General features: G+C 45.5%; 1 protein-coding gene across 3 annotated transcripts in view; it reads left to right on the top strand.

The window, feature by feature from the left end:
• BEND4 (BEN domain containing 4) overlaps positions 1–22,099 on the top strand; it is a 28,724-nt gene extending 6,625 nt beyond the window's left edge. For 2 of the 3 annotated variants that reach the window (XM_036076969.2, XM_078068557.1), the window contains 4 exons: positions 1,351–1,917; positions 12,064–12,155; positions 18,036–18,276; positions 21,721–22,099. In XM_036076969.2, coding sequence (XP_035932862.1) covers positions 1,351–1,917; positions 12,064–12,155; positions 18,036–18,276; positions 21,721–21,938 — 1,118 coding nt within the window. In that variant the 3' untranslated portion in view covers positions 21,939–22,099. The remainder of the gene's footprint in view (positions 1–1,350; positions 1,918–12,063; positions 12,156–18,035; positions 18,277–21,720) is intronic. The other variant, XM_078068558.1, reaches the window with a different exon arrangement.
• The last annotated feature ends 2,046 nt before the right edge of the window (positions 22,100–24,145 follow it).

The raw sequence follows: 24,145 nt of genomic DNA, 5'->3' as shown, positions 1-24,145 counted from the left end.
AGTCCTGTGGACTCGCAGCCTGCCCAGAGTGCTCTTGCCTCCCCAGCCAAGGAAATGTGAAATGCTATAAACTAAGATCTATTTATTTACAAGAGGCCCTGCATATATTCAGTAAATATTTTGTTGTCCCCATAGAAGCCCTCAAGCATCTCACTATTTTTCATTTTGAAAGTTTATCCCCCCCCCAAAAAAATACAGCTGATCAACATGTTCAGAGACAGCAAGTAGCTAGATAAATTTCTATCATAAATAGTTACTGGCATGTAAAATCTACAGTATTTTGTTTGTGGCCATTATTCTGGGTAGGGAGGAGAGGAAATGAGAGGCATCCACCACCTCTAGGTAAGCCTTATAAAGTATTCCTCTGTATTTATAAATAGTCTGTTCTGGGTGGTGATCAGGAAAGAAGAAAATGTACCTGGTGACATTCGCATTTAGGGTGAATGTTCAAGACCCTTTGACAACATGAAAACATGTTTTCACAGTTTGAAGGGTTTTTGCTTGTTTTTCTAAACTGATTGCTTTCCACTTGGTTTTTACTTTTCATTGATTGACGATTAATATGCTTTTGAATATGTTTCTGTGAACTAACCATCACTCTCGACACATGCCATTTTAAGAGACGTGGCAGTCAAATGGAAGAGGCTCTAAGAAGAGGCACTGCTGCTTTTCACGTGATACTTAATACAGATTGGCCTAAACATTGGCCTTGACAAGAAATCCAGGTTCACAGATAAATGAAAAGAAAGCATAGTGAACACAGTTGTGGGATAACACCGTTTTGCTTTCGGGCTTGTCATCATTTGCCTTATAGGCCACTCTTTGTTTTACCTTAGATGTCTAGTGAGCTCTTCAAAAGGACTTATCTTTCTCCAGTTTGCATCTGGGAGCAACGTACTCTCGGCAGGGATTGTATCAGCTGATTAATAGCAAGGGCATGAGGGCACTCCAGAAATAGAAGTAATGATTGCTGTAAGCCCTCCCATCAATGAGGAATTGAGTCTGCCGTGGCTGGCTCGATTCATTAGAGTAAGGATATTAATGAAGCCAAAGGTGTGAGTTCAGACCTGTGCAGGCCAGTTAATGCCACAGCGAGGGAGAGCTCTGTATGGTGCCCAAAGTCACAGTGCGGCCATTTCCCAGAGTGAGGGGGTGGGGGTAACTCCTCAGGCACCCCTCTGGTTGCAGAATGATAGGAAGCTAATGCATCCTACCTCGTCACCTTAGTTTGGGACGGAGAGTAGAAATACATATTTTTAACATTTTTGAATGTTAAGCTCAACATTGAGGACCGCACTTACCCCTTGTCTTTGGCTATCCGTCTCTGATGTGTCTTTTCGTGTGTTTCAGAGAGTCGAATGATCTTGGATGCCTTTGCCCAGCAATGCAGTCGAGTTCTTAGTCTCTTAAATTGTGGAGGAAAGCTTCTGGACTCCAACCATTCCCAATCCATGATTTCTTGCGTAAAGCAGGAAGGCTCGAGTTATACTGAAAGACAGGAGCACTGTCCCATCGGGAAGGGGGTCCACAGTCAGACCTCAGATAACGTAGACGTAGACATGCAATATATGCAAAGGAAACAACAGACTTCTGCCTTTTTGAGGGTTTTCACTGACTCCCTACAAAATTACCTGCTCTCGGGGAGCTTCCCGACTCCAAACACCTCATCGGTCAGTGAGTACGGCCACCTGGCCGACGTGGATCCTCTGTCAACCTCCCCCGTGCATACACTAGGTGGCTGGACCTCCCCGGCGACCTCTGAATCCCATGGTCACCCATCCTCTTCTACTCTGCCAGAGGAGGAGGAAGAGGAGGAAGAGGAAGGCTACTGTCCGAGATGCCAAGAGCTGGAGCAGGAGGTTATTTCACTGCAACAAGAAAATGAAGAGCTCAGACGGAAATTAGAGAGCATCCCAGGTACCGTGCCATTTTCCTTGCAAGCCGCCTGCAGATCCTTCCTCCCGTTGTCTCAGCTCTGTGTGTGTGTGTGTGTGTGTAGGCAGGTGTATCTATTTTCGTTTTGGCCAGCAAGGGAGAAAAGTTGGGAAAAACAGACATGCTCACAGGGTGGCCTTCGCCTTCCAGTGCCAAATGGAAATTTCAGGACAAACTACTAGCTTTGTCCTGTCTATGTTTAGGTCGGGGAAAGGCCTGAAGACCACCGTCTGTTTAGAGATGTCTCTATCCATATAAACGTGATTCCAGACTTGACTGAAGAGTGCAGTAGGCCAAGCGTCATGAGCCTCAGTTTTCGTCAGAAAGTGGCCCTCTTTTTTAAAAGTGGCTTTTGTATTTTTAAAGACTTCATTATATGTGTTTTATTAGTAATAGAGAGTAAAGTGGAATGATGCTTTCAGAGGGGGGACGTGAGTAGTACTGAGCAAGTGGTCTCTTCTGTTCCGTTAATTTCTTGCCATTCTTGTTAAGTTTCTGCAGGCAATAGTCTCGGTTTAGCATGCAGCCTCCCCCTGAAAGTTGTAAACTAAGAGGAATAGATCAAAGACAGACCAGTAATTAAGCTGATCCCAAACTATTTGTGCCCCTGGCGAAGCAGGCATTTCCTGCCTCTTAGAGACACTAGATTTGGAGAGTTAGTAAAGTCATCTTTATGGCAAGATCTTCTCTGGGTTGCAAGGCCATGTTTTTACTTAAGTACCGATTTTGCTTCTATCTTTGAATTCATTCTTGCATGTCTGTGACTTACAAAAGAGTAGGATCATTAGAACAAATCTTCAAACCCCGTTAATCACACAGCCCCTTAATAAACATTTTTGAGCGTGTACCCCCCAGTGTTCACATTTATTGGTTAGTTACAAACATGTCCTACTGTACTAATATAGTGTGTTCAAAATAAAGTATGTATAACACATTAAAAATTTTTAAGGCTAATACATAAATATAAGTAGAATGTTTGTTCTTTTCCTAACTCAGTGTCTTTGAACCACTCAGTTTGGCAGCTGACTTAAAAAGAAGGAAATATTGAAGAATACTATCCACTTGTTTATTAGTGCACAGACAAAGCAAAAACAAAAGCAGGTGTTAAGAATTGCCAAACCAGAAATTTATTTTCCTTCCATCCTTTCATTTATTATTATTATTTTTTTAAGATTTTTATTTATTTATTTGACAGAGAGAGAGAGAGCACAAGTAGGCAGAGAGGCAGGCAGAGGGAGAGGGAGAAGCAGACTCTCCACTGAGCAGGGAGCCCGACGCGGGGCTCGATCCCAGGACCCCGGGATCATGACCTGAGCCGAAGGCAGCCGCTCAACCGACTGAGCCACCCAGGCGCCCCCCATCCTTTCATTTAAAAGCATCCCCCAAATAGACCTGAGTTTTGGTTCAGAATATTTTGGAATTAGATTTAGTGCAATTGTGTTGTGGGGGAGAATCAGGAGGTGAAGTAAATCCTTTCTCTCCCTTTGCCTTTGAGCCCTGGGATTAGGTAAAAGGTCGTGGTGTCTTTCTAAGCCAGCAGGCAGCAACTGCAGGAGACCCGGGGTAGAACTCAATGCAGGGGAACAAGGGCTGCTCTGGATTCTCCCAAGTCCAAGAGAGTGGGCTACAGCTAACACACTGTGGGGTTTTACAGCTTTCACAGTTCCATAAATTATGGTTGGTTAACTTGGAGTTTTATCCCCAAAGGAGTATTTTCCATCTTGCTCCCCATCTTCCTCTTTCCCTGGGGGAGAAAATAGTGTCCTGGAGATCAGCGAATTTTAGATACTTACATCAGCCATTCAGAACTGTGGCTCAGAGTTTCAGAGTGCAGGGACAGGTAACACAGACGTCCAGAGTGGTATTGTCTACTTCCCAGTCCTAAATGCTTGTCCTGGGCAAATACCAAGCAACTTTGGGGTTTAGTCCTCCAGTTTCCCGAATCTGTACCAGGTGAAATGTCTGTGTCACGGATAACTCATCGCTGACCTGCCACTAATCACTGTCTCTGTTTCCCAGAAAGATGGAAATGCTGCAATTTCTTGAGCCTTCTAGATGGTCCGATATTGAATGACACTGGTTGAAATTAGGCTGTGGTCACCACTGTTAGGGTAAACAGTCCAGCCCTGTTGACAGACCGCTCCATGAACTTGAATCAAAAGCCATTTCACATGGAGAACCATGATTGCTGTAAACAATCCATACTGAAACCCAACTATATAAACGAAAATTAATTTGTTGGGGCACCTGGGTGGCTCAGTTGTTTAGGTGTCTGCCTTTGGCTCAGGTCATGATCTCAAGGTCCCAGGATCGAGCCCCGTGTGAGGCTCCCTGCTCAGCGGGGAGTCTGCTTCTCCCTCTCTCTCTGCCCCTCTCCCTGCTGGTGCATGCTCTCTCTTTCTCTCAGATAAATAAAATCTTTATAAAAAAGAAAAGAAAGTCAGTTTGTCGGTTATGAATAGAAAAAAAATAGCATAAAATTCAAGAAAGATTAACTTATTTAAGGGGTGCCTGGGTGCTTCAGTCAGTTAAGCGTCTGACTCTTGATTTCAGCTCAGGTCATGATCTGAGGGTCGTGAGATCGAGCCCCATGTCAGGCTCCATGCTGGGCATGGAGTCTGCTTGAGATTCTCTCTCTCCCTCTGTCCCCCCACCCCTCCCCCATGCACACACACTCACTCTCTCTAAAAAAAAAAAAAAGAAAGATTAGCTTATTTGTGATTACTTAACACATGTACTCATTACATAGGGATGCCTTAGTATTGGGCATCCAGCTGAATGTGTCACTTACAATGAAAACTTGAAGCAGGCATCCCTGTCCCCTTGCCCACACTGCCCAAACTCCATCTTTGGCTAAACAACAAACTAGATTGTGGGTGATCACCTAAGAATCCACCTTTCACTCTATTAGCTATGAATTTTGGGGGAGGGAAATTCGTTATTTTTAGACGGCCATTTGAAGAAAAGTGCAGCAAGTGATAGATAAAGTAGATAAAGTAGTAAAGAGGATGAGTTAAAAGTAAAAAGCTGTCTGGTTTTGCATGTAACAGGAGTATTTTGCAAGCAGTAGCTCTCCTGGATAATTTGGGATGGATTTTCTCTAAGCATTGTCAAGGTTTCCCAACGGCCCCAGCAGGCTTCTGTTGTTCTAAAGGCCAGTGCCTTTCCATGGGAGGGCCGGGGACCTGGGACCTTCCAGTAGTAGAAACTACCCTTATGTTGTGGGATTACTCTCCCTACAGCCCAGCAGGATGGATGAGTACAAAGGAGAAAGTAGCATTCGGAGGAAATAGGGTTAACAAGAAGATAGGGACACCTGCCCAGGTCAGAGCTGAGGCACTGATTTTAGTCCCTTCTCGGCTGTTCCAGAGTTGTGCTGTTGAATGACTTTTGAGATTCCTGGGTTTTTTTATTTTTCATTTTTTTCCTGAAATAAGGCGTTCATACCTGGGAGCAGTTCATGAAGTAGGACTTCCAATGAGCCTGTTAGAATACAGGGGGAAATTGGCTCAGCTGGGCAGCTATGAAAGGGGACAAGAAAGTGCAGACATTACCAAAAAGAAAGAGGTTGGGGAAGGTGCTCTTCCCGCACCACCTGACAGGGCCTGGGTTACTGTATTCTTTGTCAAGGAGTCAGCAAAGGCCTGTTGAATGTCAACCACATGCAAGCAAGGGGCTTCTGGAGAATAGTCCTCTGACTTCCTGCTCACAGTGACTTGCAGATGTGGATGAAGGAGCACTAGCACTTACTCTTTGGCGTTAGATTATCACACCAGAAGTTAGTCCGTTGAAAAGTTTAAATTATTTAAAAGAAAGTGAAGATAAGTTAAAAGTAAAAAGGGCCGCAGAAGGAAATGATATTTGGATCAGGAATATGAAAAGCTGAGACCTTATTAAAAGAAGGAAAATGGGGCGCCTGGGTGGCTCAGTCATTAGGTGTCTGCCTTCGGCTCAGGTCGTGATCCCAGGGTCCTGGGATCGAGCCCCGCATCGGGCTCCCTGCTCAGTGGGGAGCCCGCTTCTCCCTCTCCCACTCCCCCTGCTTGTGTTCCTGCTCTCGCTATGTCTCTCTCTGTCAAATAAATAAATAAATAATCTTTAAAAAATAAAAATAAAAGAAGGAAAATGTTGGGGAAATGTCTTCCTGGAGGGAGTATCAGCTTAGAGCCAGCACACTTGTTTAGAAAGCTAATGGTCAGCAGCACGAGGCGAGAGAACTCCTAAGGGAGGGTGGATGTCAAATACCACATGTCATCTAATTTAAGACCCCATCGAATGCAAGACGCACCAATATTCTATCTTCCACTAAGAAGAAAACACTGTGAATCATAACTGCCCCTTAGAATTCTCTTTGAACAAGCAAATATGAAAAATGTGGGTCTTAGATTCATAAAATATGGTAATTTTAGAAAATAACTTCCAAAGTAAAATAATTATGACATGTTAAAAATACCTTGAGACGTTCTAAGTGCCAAATATACAGAAGTACACTACTGACATTATTAAAGGACTTTCTACTTTTTAAAAAGCACATTTATGATTATCTCAATTTATCTTCAGAACCCTGAACAAATATTAATATTCCCACTTTATAGACAAAGAGGTTGAAGCCGGGACAGGTCAAGTCTGTGGCAGAGCTAGAATTACTATCCAAGCCTCTTGACTCTAGATCTAGTTTATTATCCCCTTTCACCCTGGAAATCACCTGGGGTTTTTTCAGTTATTTTAGAAACACCGCCCCCCCCCCCCCCCCCGCAAAAAAAAATTCTGCCGTGTCGATTCTCACAGTTCATTGTAGTTACCTTCTATAAAGTCACCGTCGACACTGAATTAGCAAATACCGAGGCATCACTCCTCGGGGAAATACAAAGCTGGGTTTTTGAGGACCCCTGGTCACATTTTTTATCAACCGATCAATGCATGTTTATGTATGTTTTTGTTCAAAGAGACCTCATTTCATATATAGTGTTGTCGGATAACACTGAACTCACAGCCTGCAGCACTGTAACTCCTGCTGAATGAAGCTTATCTAACACGTATCTAACACGTATTTTCTCCCTGCTCTCATCGCGGCCTTCCCGCACTTAGAAGCACTAGACAGCCCTTCAGCTCTGCATTCGGGGTCCCTTTTAAACAGCGAAATCGCCAACAAAAAGAACATAAATGTGAAGAACGTGGCACATGGAAAGAACATTTGCTGCGGTGCAAGAGCTGAAACAAGCAGGCAGAGCGTTCCCTTGCTCGACCTCAGCTGGGGAGCATGCGCACCGGGCCACTGGGGTTTTCAGTGACCCGCAGAAGCCCGCAGATGCCTGCCAGAGCCTCACACACGTGGGCATGACAGTTACAAATACATGTTAGCAAGTTGGCAAATTGGAAAACGTGGAATCTGCAAATAATGAGGATCGACTGTACTAACTCAAGGGTACAAACCAGAAAACTCACCTTGGATTATGCAGCTCTGACCCTATTAGTCCACAGTTGTCATTTCCTAAGAAGATTTTTAAAGGATAATCAGGAATGTCAGGTTTTTGGATAACTAATTTTGCAACAGCTAAAAGCCCTTGGAGTGAGTGCGGTGTAGCCGTGCTGGGGCCCTCTCTCCAGCCCCCTGCTCACCCATGCCCACAGTGCCTGTGGAGAAACATTCAGAACGGCTTCGGGTCCTCAGAAGCATAAGGACCACATGTAGTGTGGGGACTCTAAGGAGGAGGAAGACCCATGAATATATTCTGAGTAAGAACTTGGAGCAAATGATAAGAACAGAGGAGTACAGGATTGAGCTCTTTTTATTAGAAATTGGTAAAAGTCATCACAACTCTTGCTATGGCTGTGAGATCGAGGGAGACATTGCTCTATGTGTGGTGAAAGAGAATGGGTTTGGAGTCAAACCTGGTTTTGGATTTCTGCTATTTGCTACTACCTGTGGTTTTTGGCAAGTCACTTAACCATTCTGAGCCTCAGTTTCTTCTTTCTGTACAGTGAGGTTAATGATACTGTTGGAATGTTGGAAGTGTTATGTTCACTAACTAGCAACTGAGTGCCTCCCAGGTCTGCCAGTAAGTGCTCAACAAATAGCAACGTTCAGGGACAGAGAGAGGGAAACTGTCCTGCGCCCAGTAATACAGAAATCTCAAGTGGTTTTCTTAGATGATAAGTAGTAGTCTTACTGTGTAAAGAGGTCAGAACGCAGTCACATACCCAGGTTAGCAACCTCAGATCCAGCCATAACGCTTAACGTCATGTCAGCCTCCTTCTGGACTCCACCTCTCAGATGCCCGTCACTTTGGGTTCCTCCTCTCCCCACTGTTTTCATCCGGGCCTATCTCAGCATGGACGTTTGCATAGCCACTCACCTCCTCCCAGATTCCAGCTTCTCCCCGCTGAAAAGCCACAGACCATCTGCTGCTGACAAACCTCTAAAGGCTTCATTCACATGGTCTGTAAGTTCCAGCACTCATTATGACACATGGGGTCCTGCGCTACCTCAATCCTTTCCTGTCCGCTTTTGGAGACTCGACTCCCGGTTCCCACCATATACCAAGTGTTCCAACCCCAGTGGACAGTTGGTGATTCCTGAGCAGCCTGACACTGGCTTCTGATCTTCCCTTACTCCTGCTCTTCCTCCCCATTCAAGAACATATTCTCCTTCTCCCGACTTGAAAAACTCCTACTCATCCTTCAGGACCCAGTTCGGGAGACACCCGCCTCTGTAACAAACTCTTCCCCCAGTTCCCGGGCAGAATTCACCACTTCCCATTGTACATCATGCATACTTCTGTGAAAGTCAGTATCGGGAGGTTTTTATGTGTGTATTTGTTTGTACTCTTTCCATCTCTCCCGGGTGTCCTGATAGGAGGAGAGGCAGGCCATGTAGCCATGGAAGCTCCTTGAGGACAGAGATGAAGCCAACGTCACATGTGTGTCCCAAATCCGAGCCCAGTGTCAGGCATGCTGTGGCATCTCCACTTGTCAGTGAAATTACACGGAGACAGGACAGTGTCCTAATCAGAAGCATAACCGTGCCTCCATAAGGCTGAGCCCCACTGGAAGCTTATCGTTTGTCTCCACGTATTTACAGTCAGGAGCTTAGACTTTACAGACACAGCGTGAAAAGGACCCTTAAAGATGAGACAGGCGCACAGATGGCATGGTCATCGGGCCAGTAAATAATTTCCGTCTCCCTCTAAAATCGTAGGTGTTGTATTTTGTGAGTCTTTAAAAACAATGATACAGCAAAGTAGAATAATTAATGCTAGAGGAACTGATCAAGATGTTAATGTAATGATCTGCAGTGAAAATTAGGTACTCAAGACCCAGGCATCCTTAATGTGGGAAAAACACGGAATTGGAGCAGTTTTTTCCTGGGAAGAACCTTACTTACTAGTTGCAACAACCAAGTCAGTTAAGTGACCTCCAAGGAATTCACTAGGCTCCGAGTCGTAAAATGAGACTAGCTTACATTGGGCAGTATTTACTGGCTGCCTTCAGCTTTACAGGTATTACTTCACAGTAACTATATGCAGTAGGTAATTATCCTTGTTTTATAGATGAGATAACAGAGGCTAAGAGAGGTTAAGTAACTTGCCCAGAATCAAACAGTTCCTAGTGCCAGGGGAAGTACACGAAGGAGAAAAAAGTACCCAAGAATTATTTTAGGACCCATTTCCACGTCTTTTTGTCAGCTAATTGATATTTACTAGTACTGTCTGAGAATGTGTCGAACACCCTGTCTGCGGATTTAATGAACTTAACCCTGACCATGACGACATCAAGCCGTCCAGGCTAGGGGGCCAGTCTGGTTTCAAGAGTCGTACATTCGTCTAGATGTCTTAGATACCCAGTGGAGCATTTGTAAACCATTTCTCTCAGGCTTTATTGACACGAAAGATCTTACTAACTTGCTTTTTTCCTCCCAGTTACTCTACTCCTTCCAGGATTCTCTGGTATGCATTCTAAAATGCTATTATATGGTGGGGAGGGGGCGGAAATTATAATTATTGATATCAGGATAGATACTAGGGACATTTGGGGTACCTTTCTGTTCTCCCTTCCCTTTAATAGAAGTTTTTACAGTTTTTGGCTCCTCAGGTATAGTGTCATTAAACCTGCTAGGTGTATCTGCCTTTCTTTTGCAGAATGCATACGTGAACAAATGCAACCCGCCCAATGGGTCTGAGGTGGTAGCTTCTCCATCAGCAAGAGTGACTTGCTTAATATTCAGAATGTGCATGAGGAGGCAATTAGATGTGAATGCATCTGGGGCATAATCAGCTCCTTGAGGATCCCGCTGCTCTTTTGCTGGAAGCCCTGACCTCACTCTCTCATCCCTTGAAAGCCAAAGGAGCGGTGTCTGCCCTGGACTGCAAGAATCTTGCAGGAAACACAGGCCCCTTGCTCCTCGTCTCCGAGGGCCCCATGTGTTCACTGGGAAAGTCCACAGTGCTTCCACAGAACCGTAGGTTGACAGGACAGCAGGGCAAGAGAACAGGAGGTTTTCCGTGATTTTCTTCTCGGTGCCCAGTGCTTCTCCCAGAAGGCAGCATGGTGTAGCTCTGGGTCGGGATACTACCTTTCCTTCCACTTTCTTCCCTCTTGAATAGACACCACTATCTCTACTTTCCACACTGACTTAATTTTCTTTTTTCACCAAAAGTGTTTCATTTGATTGTACAGCTTCCCACGTATAAATCTAGGCAACCCTCCAGACAGCCCCAGTAGGGAGTGACGTTCCAAGTCTGTCATTGCAGGGACATGCTCCAGCCCTGGGCTGGGTGGGGGTCTGGAGGCCTCTGCCTTGTGAGGATCAGGGCTAGCAATGTGCCAGGGAAGGGCTGGTGAAATTAGAGGTACTTGACAGGTTTTATTGAACTTTGGTTTGACAAAAGGCCTACTCCAAACTGATACATGTATGACTTCTTTTCATTGACTTTGTGGTTGTTCAGCAAATGCTTCTCCAATTTGAAGACCGTATTCAAGGACTGTAAGACACAGGTCCAGAAGGATGGTTATTTAAGAAAATACTTTTTTTGGCAAGAAGGAAAAATTCCTAAGCTACTTCTACTTGCTGTCATTCATAGTCTTCAAAAGGATGTTGATGTACATTTTGATATGTTACAATGTGATGTCACCTAAAAAATCCAAAGCTTTTAGCAGTGTGGATAAAGATGGTAACTCCTGTTTGCTATCTTTAAAAAAAAAAAAAAAAAGTGAGAAAAAGTGCAGAAGGTAGGCAGTGATACTTTAAATTTGGGGTTTAGGTTAAATATTTATTATTGTCTTTAATGTGACAAAAACAGCCTAAGAAAATCCACAGCTGAGACAGATAGTGGCAATAATTCCTATAAATTAGGTTATTAACTAAGCTACCAAGACCTTTAAAAGCAATTAGTTAATACTACCCCTGAAAGGAGTCTAATACAAATCTTAAGATGAAGGAATTATTTATGCAGTGGTACAAAACTGTCAAGGCTCCATGTTGGGTTAATATCTGTTCAGTTTTATTGTAATTATTCAATGAATCTGTGAGATTAAGCCTCAGAAAATTAGTGCGACAGTTAACGGAAGACACAGTAACCAAATCTGCACTGGGCCAGCTCGGTAAGAACTCTGGGCAGCTGTATCCACGTTGGGAAGCAGGTTTATGTTGCACGGCATTCCTGCTTACTGCAGAACTTAGGAATGAATCTGTCATTAAAAGCAAGCATTATATTATTGATTTAAAACTGGTGAAACATTAGTTTGCAGTACCTTGATTTTAAAAAGCATCATTGGGTGCTAATGTTACAACTTGAGTCAAAGAAAACAAGAAAACGTCTCTTCTGTGAGTGGTTCACTGATCCTCCTTATTGTTGACCCAAATTCATCCTAGAGTGAGTATGACTTGAAAGTTTACAGTGAATTGTGCTGAGCCCTAAAAATTCTCCCCAAACTGTAGCTAACATCTGTTCTGTATTTACAAACTGAAATAACTACGGATGTCAAAAGAAAGAAGATTCTGTTTCCTTTAGAAAATAAGTCTTTTTTTTTTTTTTAGAAGTTTACATCAAAACTTTTTAAACCTTAAAGCTTTTCGTTTGCTTGTCCCGGGATAGCTAATGTGTAATCCTTGTCATCTCTTGCACACAGTGCCCTGCCAGACCGTCTTAGATTACCTGAAGACCGTGCTGCGGCACCACAATCAGCTCCTGGCCCCTCAGCCCGCCGACCAGCCAGCCGAGGTGGGTTTCTAGCAAGAAGGTAGATGTGGTTCCGTTCGGAATTTCTTTGAGATGAAGCTTCTTGATAGCGTGTGTGGATACCCCCGAGCACATTGGCTAGCAGGACACAGCTTTGACTCCCTGAGGTTTGTGGCTCTTATTACCTGTGCGTGTATACGCCGTGGAGGAAGAGCGTGCACGTACCCAAACTCACCAGGATTCAACGCTGTGCGCCGAGAGGGGGAGACAAAGAAACAGCAGTTCAAATGGTGGAGGCCAGTCTGGCGGCACTCTTTCAGGGGAGGGGCTGAAATGGAGGCACCAACCTGCCCTTCTCTAGCAGAGCCAGGGTTCCAGAAAGCCCCTTGCTCTCAGGCACCTCCCACACTGTGTTAGATGGATGTCTTCCAGACACTGGGGCTCCAGAACATTTCTTCCTATGGACCTCAATAAGAAGCAACCACAGTCTCTTCCAAAGTGCAGGAGAGATGGTCTGTTCTGCTGGGAATGGTAGGTCAGTGGAAACATGGCACATTCTTACAAGATTCTCAAGGCTCAGTTTTGAATATGTGTTACTTTTATCTTATGGACTTTAGAACCTAAATCCAGTGGAAGAAGCAATTGCTGGGGTTAGAAACGTCTTGCATTGATAACAATAGATGAGTTCTTTTCACATAGTTAAGCTTCCTGCACTTGGCAAGGTGAGTTGTTCATGCTGGTGATGGCAGGCCATTGACCCTCTCTCTCATCTCGTCATCACACATCCTATGACGCTCCCTGTGCCTAGTTAAAATCATCTCAAGGCTCCATCCTCGTGCGTACCATTTCATAGATCCAGCTGCGCACCTGCTCTTCCCACCCTGAGCCCATGCCTCGCAGCTGAAGAAATACGAGAACACACTCCTTTCCACGTTTCTGCACATAAGAGAGGCCAGAGGATGGAAAAGGTGGCATCAGTCTGGTGCACACTGAAGCTCTCTCACCTCCGGGTGAGGTGGTGACTCTGTTCACCTGAAGTTTGGAGAAGCTACTTCAGGGATCTCTGCTCTTTTCCTCCAGCCCCCATTCCTGGTCCCACCACCCTCCCTCTTGAATTCAGCAAAAAAGTAAGCGATACCAAGTTGAACTCAATCCAGTGAATTCCGCCGCACTGATGTCTATCTTCCTACACACCTGGTGCCCCCACCCAGGAAGCCATGCCACCCACCCACATCTGTCCTTCCACCTCCACTGCCCCCCACCCAGAACGCCGAGCCATCGGTCATTCCTAGTCTTGTGCACCGGGTTACTGGGTCAGACACACTCCAGTCTTCCCACCCTGAAAGCAGGCCTGCTTTGGTGCTCCCTCCGTCCCTCCATCATCGTCTTCTCTTTCTCTTTCCATCCCCCAGTGTAGCCTCTGTCAGCACTTCACTCTGCCCCACGATGCATCTGGCTCCGTGAAGGTGGGACGCAGGTCTCATCCCACGTGTGTCCCCAGTGCCTGTTGTCAAAGGCACTTACAGAACAGTGACCTCGTTTTTCTTAGGGATTGAACACTTGAAAGACTGGTCTGTTACTCCGGTCTTAGTTTCCACTTGCTCTTCCACCCCCCGTAATCTGGCTGCACCTCGACTGCTTCCCAGAGTCCTCTGCGAGTGGTCCTGGTAACTTCCCCGGCTGTGCAGTGCGGGGGCCCTTCCTCCGGCCCTCGTCCTCCCCAGGACCCCACTCTCCTCCTCCATGCTCTCTCTTGGCCTCAGTGTCAGGACTCTTCTCCTTTTCCCCGTCCTTTTCTTGTGCTGTAAGGAGTTTTGCATCCACTGTTGTCCAGAGTGCCACCCTTCATCCCCTTCCCTCGCCGTCCACTGCCCTTCTCTGCCCAGTTATGTTCTTTCTCTGAACACCAGCTACGTGCAGATTAACAAGTCCCAAATTGGGATCTGGGCTACCAGACCCCAACTCCCAGCTGCTCTGTCCAACCGCCTGACCAACAGTGGGATGCCCTTGCACCCTCGAACTCCTGCCATGGCCTCTGAATGCCCAGCCCTACCCCAGTTTTCTCTCCCAACCCCAGGCAGAAATTTCTGAGGCATCACGGACTCCTCCCTCTTCCTCGTTCCTGACATCTGCTTGTTTTACAGCCACCTTGAGTAGTCTCTCTTCTCCCTACCTCCTTCCTCACACTTTGTACCTGGACTGTTAGAAGGGATTGTTCTCTTTTCTCCACACTGGAATGTTAATTTTCTAAACTACAGATCCAAAAGGAATGTCACATGTTTAAAATCCTTTCATTGCTCCCTAGAACGGGGTCCACATTTCTGACCTTGACGTTTCTATTGTACCAAAAAAGCACTTCCAAAAGGCCTACTTCCTCCAAGAAGCTTTCCCCGATTGCCACATCCTCTCTCTGCTGACAGAACACATTGTTCCTAATAAGAGTAATTCAGAAGTTACTTAAATAATAATGCATACATAGGTCTTCCATTTGTTTGTGAGTCTGTGAATACATTAAATGAGGGTGGTTCGTTTTGTTTTTTTCAAAGTGACTCATAGATCAGAGTTTAATAACCTGTTAGTGGCTAATTGAAGAGAATATGCAATCAGAATTCTATAAAAACATAAAAATAGGGGACATATCTACATTTCCTCTGGATAGGAATATTTAAACTTTTGTTACCCATCATCATCATTATTATGCTATTTTTACTATCATTTCAGGCACATGGGCATTTTCTCATTAGTATTATTGATCACTTTTTATTTCTATTAACTATGCTAAAATAGTGTGGTAAATCTTATCCATAACACAGGAAGCATTTGAGTTGTTTGGGGCTGAGAATGACTTTCTTCTTTCTTTTCCTTTTTCTTGAAGAAAATTACCTCCAAACGGTATTTCTACACTTAGGGAGAGCTTCATTTTGTGGAGAGCTATTGAGCTCTTCTGTATAAGTGGATTCTTTTTAAGGATTTGAGAAAGCTTCTTCCTTGGGCTATGAGCTCCCTCATCTCAGGCACCTCTTGAAACAGACTCAACTCTGGTTTGGGGGCAAGCTCTGAATTCAGGGACCAGGTTCCCAGCTCTGCTTTTGCCTTGTGAGACCTTGGAAAAGGATTTAACATCCTTGGCCAAACTGCTGTGGGAATCCTGGCTTGCCCCATGAGCTCAGACACCCAAGGGAAAGCTGTTTTTAAAACTTGCACATTAGGGGCGCCTGGGTGGCTCTTTTGGTTAAGCGTCTGCCTTCAGCTCAGGTCATGATCCCGGAGCCCTGGGATCGAGCCCCAAGGCGAGGCGGGCTCCCTGCTCAGTGGGGAGTCTGCTTCTCCCTCTCCCTCTGCCCCTCCCCCTGCTTGTGCACGCTCTCTCTCTCTCTCTCAAATAAAATCTTAAAAATTACTTGCACAACATTAAATGGAAGGTTTAACAACCAGCTGTTCAGTCCCCTTTTCTAAGGCTGACAGGTGGACTTACAAGAACCATAACTGAGAGGATGGTCTTAAATTAAGGATTGGCAGAAGCCCTCTGTCCCCAGTACCCCTTTTTTAATGGTCCCTTGTCTTTGTTGCTCTCCTTGAAGTTCTTTAACTTTGCCAATTAATACTCATCAGAAGCTATCCAAATGTCCCAGGGCCATAGCAGTTTAAAAAAAAAAAAGAGAAAAAACTCTTGGCTGTAGCCACCGTTATTGAGTGTGTGCTTCGTGCCGGCCACGCGAGTGTCTACTGCAGTGGTCGTTGGACAAATGTTTGTTGCACCTACTGTGTGTCGGACACTGTTCTCAGCCCTGAGAGCAGAGCATCAAGTGAAGCCGACTGAAAAGCGCCGCCCTCGTGGGCTCGTCTTCAGGTGGGGAGACGCGTGGCTTCTTCACCACAAACCTGCAAGCTGGGATTATTCTCCTTGCATTGACAGAGCTGCTGTGTAGACTCGAGTGGCCGGTCACAGGCCTGCCCCCCCAGCCCAGCTCTGCAGGTGCACCCAGCGGCGCCTCCTGTGAAGGGGCCAACAGGCCGGGGCTGCCGGGCGCCTGGGGCTGGCCTCAGGCTGTGCGTCCCTGGCTCAGTAAATGGTGACAGTTATTAGTAACATTCTTCCGCAGAAATACTCTTGACACAGTTTGTGGTCTGAGGCAACCGGCCCTGGATTCCACCTTCCCTAGCTCCCCCCCCACCCACCGGCTGCCCTGAGGACGGAGGGCTCAACGAATGAGAACCCCCGCAACCCCGTCCTTCCCTGTGCATGGGAAGCAGGAGAATTCTCTTCCTTGCTGTCTGCCTTCTCCTCCCTGCCGTGACCATCTGTTCCTGTCTTTGGGAAGGACATCACCCTTTCATCTGGGGGTCACCTTGACTCCTCAGTCCCCCACAGCCTGGCTCACTGAATTGGTCGCCTGACCCCCTGGATTCTCCTTCCTTCCTCCTCGCTTCTCCATCTGCGCCACCACAGACTCGGTCACCCACCCCCTCACACCCCCGCACCCTGACTCCCCTCCTGCCGTCCAACAGCAGCCTGGGCTGAGGGGCCCTTTGGAACCTCTGGGCTCTTGCCCGCCTTTTGATCGTGATAGCACCAGAGCCAGGGGTAGGTTTCTGCCCCCACGTACTGACGTCCTAAACCCATGATAATTTAGTTCCACCCGTTCTATAAACACGGAAGCTTCGGTCCAACCAGTTGAAGTCACTTGCTCAAGAAACACAAATAAGACCCGGAACCAAGATCCAGCTCAAACTCCAGCTGTTGTAAATTCAAAGCACAAGCCATGTGCCTCAACTGCCTCCCTTAGGAAGGAAACTGAGTCACATGCTGCTAGGTGAAGGAAGTGTGAACACCGTGGTGGTGACTGCGTGGGTGTGACCCCACGGCCGCCTCAGAGCACAAGCTGGCTGCCTCTTCCCTGTTGGCTCCTGGGCCATTTGCCTCCTCAGGGCTTCAGCAGCAGCACGGTTCGAAACAACCCTCTCAGCCCCAAACGGTGCCAAATTTATCACCTGTAGTAGATTTGCAGAGTTGTAAAACTGGATGAGTTTTTCCTTCTTTATTTTGTACACCTTAATTACTGGGGAAGGAGTACATTAAAACTGAGATCGTGGGTTAATTAATTTGTCCTGGACTGTAGAATTTTATGGACAACCAGAACTAAAGTAACGGTTGTGTAGGTGGAATTGACTAAACATGGCTTATAAATGTTACAGAAATTCCTGTAATTAGTCCCACTGCAGCTCTTGAGCCTGGGAATTTTATAGCAGACATAAATTAAGAAGATGAAAAGGAAGAAAAGTTTTGAGTTGACATAGTGGCATTTGCAGAAGCTATCATTTGAGGAAACCTGGTTGGCATTATTATTATTAATGATGATTTTGGGGGGGTTTCACAATTCCCCCCTTTTAAAATTCACTTTTTAATGCCGTTTCCACCGTTATGCAATGGCTATCAGGTGTTAGGTGAATTAAACACAAGTAGTAACTTACGAAAATAGACCACCAGCATCATTTCTAAAAATACTTAACCGCCAACCAGAGGATGAAGAGACCTGTTTGATCACACTCTTCAAAGTCATTTTTGCATATTTTAATAGATTGAAAGGGAAAGTTACGGGTTATATTTAAATAGTGTTCCCTGTCATTGGATCTTGACACATTTTAACCTACCTGTTAAAATGCGAGTTATAAATAGCTCCTCTTTCAAAGGTGTTCATTATACCTCATTGGCTCTTGTTATAGAAAATGCAAATGTAATTTGAAAAGTGCCCGTTCTGAGTGCGAGCAATTACCTGTGCTCTTCAATACCTGGTTCATTGTCAGCCGAGCCACTTGGTTAAAAAGCATGTTTGCCTTTGAAATGGAGATCGCCTTCGCGGGCTGGCTGCCTGGCCAGCGGGCTGGCTAAGTAGGTAATGAGAAAATACTTGGCTTTTGCAGGGGAGCAAGCAGCTGCTGAACAACTATCCTGTCTACATAACGAGCAAACAGTGGGACGAGGCTGTAAATTCTTCCAAGAAAGACGGGAGGCGGCTCCTTCGATACCTCATCAGATTTGTTTTCACAACCGATGAGCTTAAGTACTCATGCGGCCTTGGGAAAAGGAAAAGGTCAGTGCAGTCAGGAGAGACAGGTCCTGAAAGACGCCCTCTGGATCCAGTTAAAGTAACATGCCTCCGAGGTACTGCATCCTTCCGCTCAGTGTCGCCATCTGTGATCTCATTTCACCGCATTGGCTCTGGTTCCCCCGTGCAAGTGTCCAGCCCTGACTGTATTTTAGTTTTTCCCGCTGAGACCTCTATAGGCTTCATGTGGCCCATCTACTTGGTATCGAGAAGTTCTTTAAAAATTCCTCGTTTGCTTTAGCCTTGGCATTCTCACGGAATGGCCCATAAGCATCGCATAGCACCTCATGTTTCACGCTTCAAGTTCAGATTTTCTTTGCTGTCACAGAAGGCCACCTCCAGCAAAACTGGAGCATGGGGAAACGCACAGAGGAAGGGAAGGGGTGGAATTTTTTAAAAATTAGGAAAGGCAGATCTCCCGTTTCCATTTGCAGCCTGTGCCCCTCTCCCCCTCCAGCTACCTTCTCAAGAGGACTTGCCCCCAACTCCTTATATTTATTTAGAGTTAATTTTCCTTAATATTGGGGTGCCTGAAGTATCTGTTGCCCAGTCAGACTTTATTCTGTTAGTTTTTTTAAAGTCTCTATATTAAAAATATTGCTTCGATGATACCATTTCATCAGTATTAACAGCTGACTACTTTGCAGCTGATCCACACTGTGGTAGGCCAGGCAGAGGATGAGAAGGAAGAATCAAAAGAGGTACACAGTTGATTCAGCAGGTGCAAATAAAAACACAGCCTTTTAGACAAGTAGAAGCATTCTAATGCCAACAGGAACACTGTTCACACCTGAAAAATTCACATCAAAAAGCTCAAGTATTGACCTGTGTGTTTCAATAGTAATTTTATTGGTTGGAAAAACTTAATAATTTACTCCGGACAGGGATCAAAATATTTCCTGGCAAGGAAGTCACAGTGAGGAGACACTATTACTGATAAGGCCTTGGTGTACAGAAAGGACACTCCAGCATCCCCTCCTGGGATGCCCACAGTAGTCTGCAACATGAGTGTGCCTGAGGCACATGGAGGTTTTATTAGCAGCTGAAATTCCTCGGGCCCACCCCAAGCTTCTGATTCAGCGGGTCGGGAGTGGGAGTGGGAGGGGCGTGCATTGCTGCTCATCACAACCACCCCGGGTGACTCTAGTGCAGGTGGCCCGTACTTGAGAGAACCACCTGGAATGACAACGCCCATATCAACTGGACACGGTGCGCCAGAGCACCCCGTCAGCCGGTCTGAAGATTCCTTACTAACATGGGTGATGGAATTTCCAGGGTCTGTCTGAGCAAACTAGCCATAGTTTCTTTTATTCCTCATCATCAGAGCTGACAGAGTTACTCACCAAGAGTAACAGAGGCGTCTGTGAGCTTGGGGCTCTCCTGGGAACACTGTACTCCAAGGAGTTGCCCTGGGGCCCATAAGGGGAGTCAGGACAAGGGGCCTCACAACGGTATCCCTTTCCAGAAATTCTTATTCAACATTTCACATTTTAAGCAGCAAGTGAGTGAAACTGAGAGGTTAACATACCTCCCAAAGCACCCGCGCCTTGCCCTGAGAACGTTGCCCGACCCTCTGTGACATGGACACAGTCCAGGTGGGCTAATCAGCATCTGTACCCTCCGGCTCCTGCCTCACCTGGCGCCACAGCACCCCCCGCCCCGCCCCCCGCCCTGGGTGGAGAATCCAGAGGCAAAAAACGGCGATGGTCTGTGTCAGGGGCGGCTGATCCAAACATTTTTATGCTTGTCCCAAAAGCTGAACTCCTAGGGCCTTCCTGTGACCCAGAGGGGATTCCGTTCATAAAGCCTCAGACCTGGTAACTCCCGGGGTGGACGTCCGTGTTGGGTGAGCAAGATTAGAACAGCCAAGGAAACCTCAGACCGTTGGACACTTAGTGATGGAAAACAGTTTGGAATGGAACCAGACTCCAGGCTGACCGCTCCTGCAGGTGGTTTGACCCTAGAGGGAAGAGGGCCTGTGAAGATGTGTCCTGTCTGTGCAACAGAGTGAGCTTTTAATAGTCTACCACAGTATCCGAGAAAGTCCTGTCTCAGCAGCGGATGCCGAGGAGAGAGTGGAAGTTGACAGGTGTCACATAGCAGCACCTTCCCTGAGTCCCAGGGTCGCAGCGTCCTCATCCATTAGTCTTTATTTCCTTGTGTTGATATGAGTGGGGGATCTAGACAGAGGGAAACTCCAACAGTTGTTAGATAACTTACTGTAGGGATGGGAGGGGGACAGAAGAGGAATAGGGAGTTATCCTTCAGTGCTTCCCAGGCCTGCACCCTAGGCTAAGCCATCTGATTCTGGCAGTTTTGCAGGATGAGTTGCTGAATGAACACTGTTCTTTCCCTTGAGTGAGGCAGCCGGGGCTGGGTCTCCGGTGAGGCTAGCGAGGCTCTCAGCTCAGGCACAGAATCGAAGGGGATACCCCTGCTTCTCTGCTAAGCTAGATTCTGCCTGCTGAGAAGGGCACGGTTCAATTCATGAGATTTTTGGGGTCCAAATACTCGAAGAGCATCAGCTTCTCCTAAGGGCAAATAGGGCCGGGATTTCACGCAGTCATTTCAGACAAATCCAGTCCTGCGACCAGACCTGTTGTCTTGTAAAGGGAGCATTGTTGGAGAAAAAACGGTGTGTAAATAATAGTCACCTTGGACTATTTTGTAGTCAGCTGTGCAAAAATAACAGAGGTTGACTTAGAACTTTTTCCAAAATGCTCAATTCAGTTTACAAGTGTCCATATTAAAATAGCTAGGTAGGAGTTATGTATGTGCCCCGACGCCCTGAGAAAACAGAAGAAAGGATCGTGTGAGCTCAACCTAAAGGGAGGCTGAGTCTGTTTCATTGGAGTCTTAGTTCCTTTTTATACATTCACCCTTCCGGGCATGCTAATTGCTTTCTGGTGAAATTAAATATTTAGAGGAAATCTCATTTAAGAAATATTTGTCAGTACATGTGTGGATATCCCAATTAGAGAAATAAGTATGACCTATAATATGTGTTAAAAACATGGAAATCTCTTCTGAACCAAAATTCAGGCAGTTTCTCAGCCATTGAGATTTTGTCCTCTTATTGCACTTAATCTGCAAATTAGTAGCTGGTTAAAGAATACCATACTGATGATATTTGCTGTTTCCAGAAATAGTGAACATTCTAAAAATGTGAGCAGATACTGACGTAGGTTTGAAATGTATGCCATAACTTTTACTAAGCGTGATGTATAGTACATCTTATAAATCAGATTTACCTTTCATTTCAATAGCAAATGTTCCTTAGGAGGATCACCTCACTTAACATGATTTTTACTTTTGCACATGAGTAGAAGGCTTACATGTAATTAGTTGAGTCTAAGAAATGACATCATCATAACATCACGTTGGATTTCCCATAAAGCTTTTCTTCTAGAGCTTTTGTAAATGTGTAAGCAGCCTGTCCATCATCTTCTGCAAAAACCAGCTGTTTTTCTCTCTCTTTTTATTGTTGTGTATTCCCACAGAATTCATTAGGATGCACTGTACCTCCAACCCCGACTGGTGGATGCCCTCGGAGGAGCAGATCAACAAAGTGTTCAGCGACGCCGTGGGGCACGCCCGGCAGGGGCGGGCGGTGGGGACTTTCCTGCACAATGGCGGCTCGTTTTACGAAGGGATCGATCACCAGGCTTCCCAGGATGAGGTCTTCAATAAAAATTCTCAGGATGGGTCTGGGGATTAGTGGACAAAATCTGGACACTGTAGCAGCTGGTCCTCTCAAGGGTTCCAGTTGTCAGTGTCCGGTTACCATCACCTGAGAGTCCAAAGCACGTCCTTCTGCCAGACTTGACACATCTCAAACCTTAAGTCTCTGACCTACTGCCACAGTTCCCAAATAGAAATCCACTGTAGGGTTGTTGGGGAAGTCTATGGAACCTACAACAGGCTTTCAGATTCTAAAAAGAAAAAAAACCACAGTTGCATTGAATTGATTCCTGGCTAGACAGTGAGGGTGAAAACAATAGGTGAGCTGCTGGTCACCTGTCTGAAACCTTCACGTAAGCTCTGCTTCCTGAGCAGAGCTGGTCCCCACAGAAGACTGGGCTAGAGTAGAGAAGATAGAGACATGGAGTTATTGTAAGAGACAACGAACAAACATTCTCTTTAAATAAGTTGTCTTTATATTTTCCAAAGACTTGAATTCATACTTTCAGCAAAGACAATAGGATAAGTGACACTGTGCTGTCTCAACATTGACAAGGCCTATATGAAAAAGCCAGAGAAAAGAGGTCCCTGCTAGACAATGATTCGTTGGAAATCACCTGGGGTTTTTTCAGTTATTTTAGAAACACCCCCCCCCGCAAAAAAAAAATTCTACCATGTTGATCAGAAAGGCATGACATGATCTCTCGAGTTTACAAACTAAGTTTTCATTATGTCAGTCAAGAAACCTCCAAAGGTCCAAAACCTTTTTTAAATGCTTGATTTCGTAGGTTCATAGACCCACAGGTTCCATAGCCTTCACTCAGACTTTGTTGACGCAATGCCAGAGTGATGGGTTGAGCGATGAGCATTTCAATCACTTAGTTGTTTGGTGCACTGAAGACCAAACAAGTGGTGTGACTGATGGTATTCACTGAATTGACCACATGTTCTGGAATTGTATACATACAGCTTCAAGGCCATTCTGACAACTATGCAATGGGCTTGTCTGTAATTGTTCTGAAATGTGAGGGTCTTCCTCTGAGTAGATCTTTAGAATTTGCATAAACTTTTGTTTCTTGTTGTCACCGATGAAAATGTTTCATCCCAACTGTTTTGCTGCTTCGCGCCTCCCTCCTGCCCCCCGCGCCATGTTCCCTTGAACTACAAGCTCTAGCTAAGTTCACTGGTTTTCTCCCGTTTAATTGGTTGAGCTCCGTCTGTGAAGTTACTAATGTCTTTGGGAGCATTCCTTACGTACAAACCGTGGAGATGCATTGCACGGCCAGTTCGAGTGCATCTCCCGGGCCCGGGGCCTAAGACCAGTTGCCGTGTGTGTGTGTGTGTGTGTGTGTGTGTGTGTGTGTGTTTCGAGGGCTTCGGGTTTGGATGGCAGGAACAGCTCCCTCTATCACACTAATCCGATTATTGCATTCTTTTTTTTTTCTTTGTAGAGCGTAGGGCTAAATGGGCAGAAGTTATTGAAGGTTATTAATGTTGTCTACAAACATGACTAAGGGTTTTGAAAATTGGTTGGAAATTCATTTAAGGTTTATGAGCATCCGTTTATAAAGAGGGGTTTTTGTAATCATTTTTTGTGACAGTAAATTATCCTTTATGTTTGATAATTAGCACCAACGATATGCACGGTCCTGGAAATAGGTCTGTCTTTAGCTTTTGTTAGGATTATTAGTTTCATCCATTGAAAAGTTTAATGTTTATAGAGATGGTCCTTTGTCAGATCTGTTCAGTGGTGTGGGGAGAACTAATACGTCAATCCTGTTTTGGGCAAGTTAGCTAAAATTTGTAAGTAAAGGAAAGGTTAAGGGCAAATGTGATGTTGGTTAGGGGAACCAGGAGACTACTATCTTTGGCTATCTAAGGGAAAAAGAGATTCTTTGAGGAGTTTTCAGAGGTCTGAGAAGTCAATGCCTTACAAGATCCTTTGGTGACAGGAAATCTTGGCCAGACGCAAACTATCACCATAACCTTCTCTGTCTTTCCATCTTACCTTTGCTTTTTTTGCATTAGGCTCTAGTTATCCTTACTGCTGAGGGCAGTGTCCTTTTTTTTTTTTTCCCTTTAGCAACAATATTTGACCACTGTTCAAAAAACACTTCCAACTCTTTTTCCTGCAAGCTTGAGAATTCGGCACATCTTCACATTGAAGCATCTTCGTGGCGCTCTGTGTTGTGCTGGTCTTGACCGCGGGGGATGATGAGAGCATCTCTGCCCTGCGTCCCCATA

This window comes from Halichoerus grypus, chromosome 3 (assembly GCF_964656455.1).
Source record: "Halichoerus grypus chromosome 3, mHalGry1.hap1.1, whole genome shotgun sequence".
Classification (NCBI taxonomy): domain Eukaryota; kingdom Metazoa; phylum Chordata; class Mammalia; order Carnivora; family Phocidae; genus Halichoerus; species Halichoerus grypus.
The sequence above is the reverse complement of the archived record's forward strand: the minus strand, read 5'-3'. Positions and strand labels throughout refer to the sequence as shown.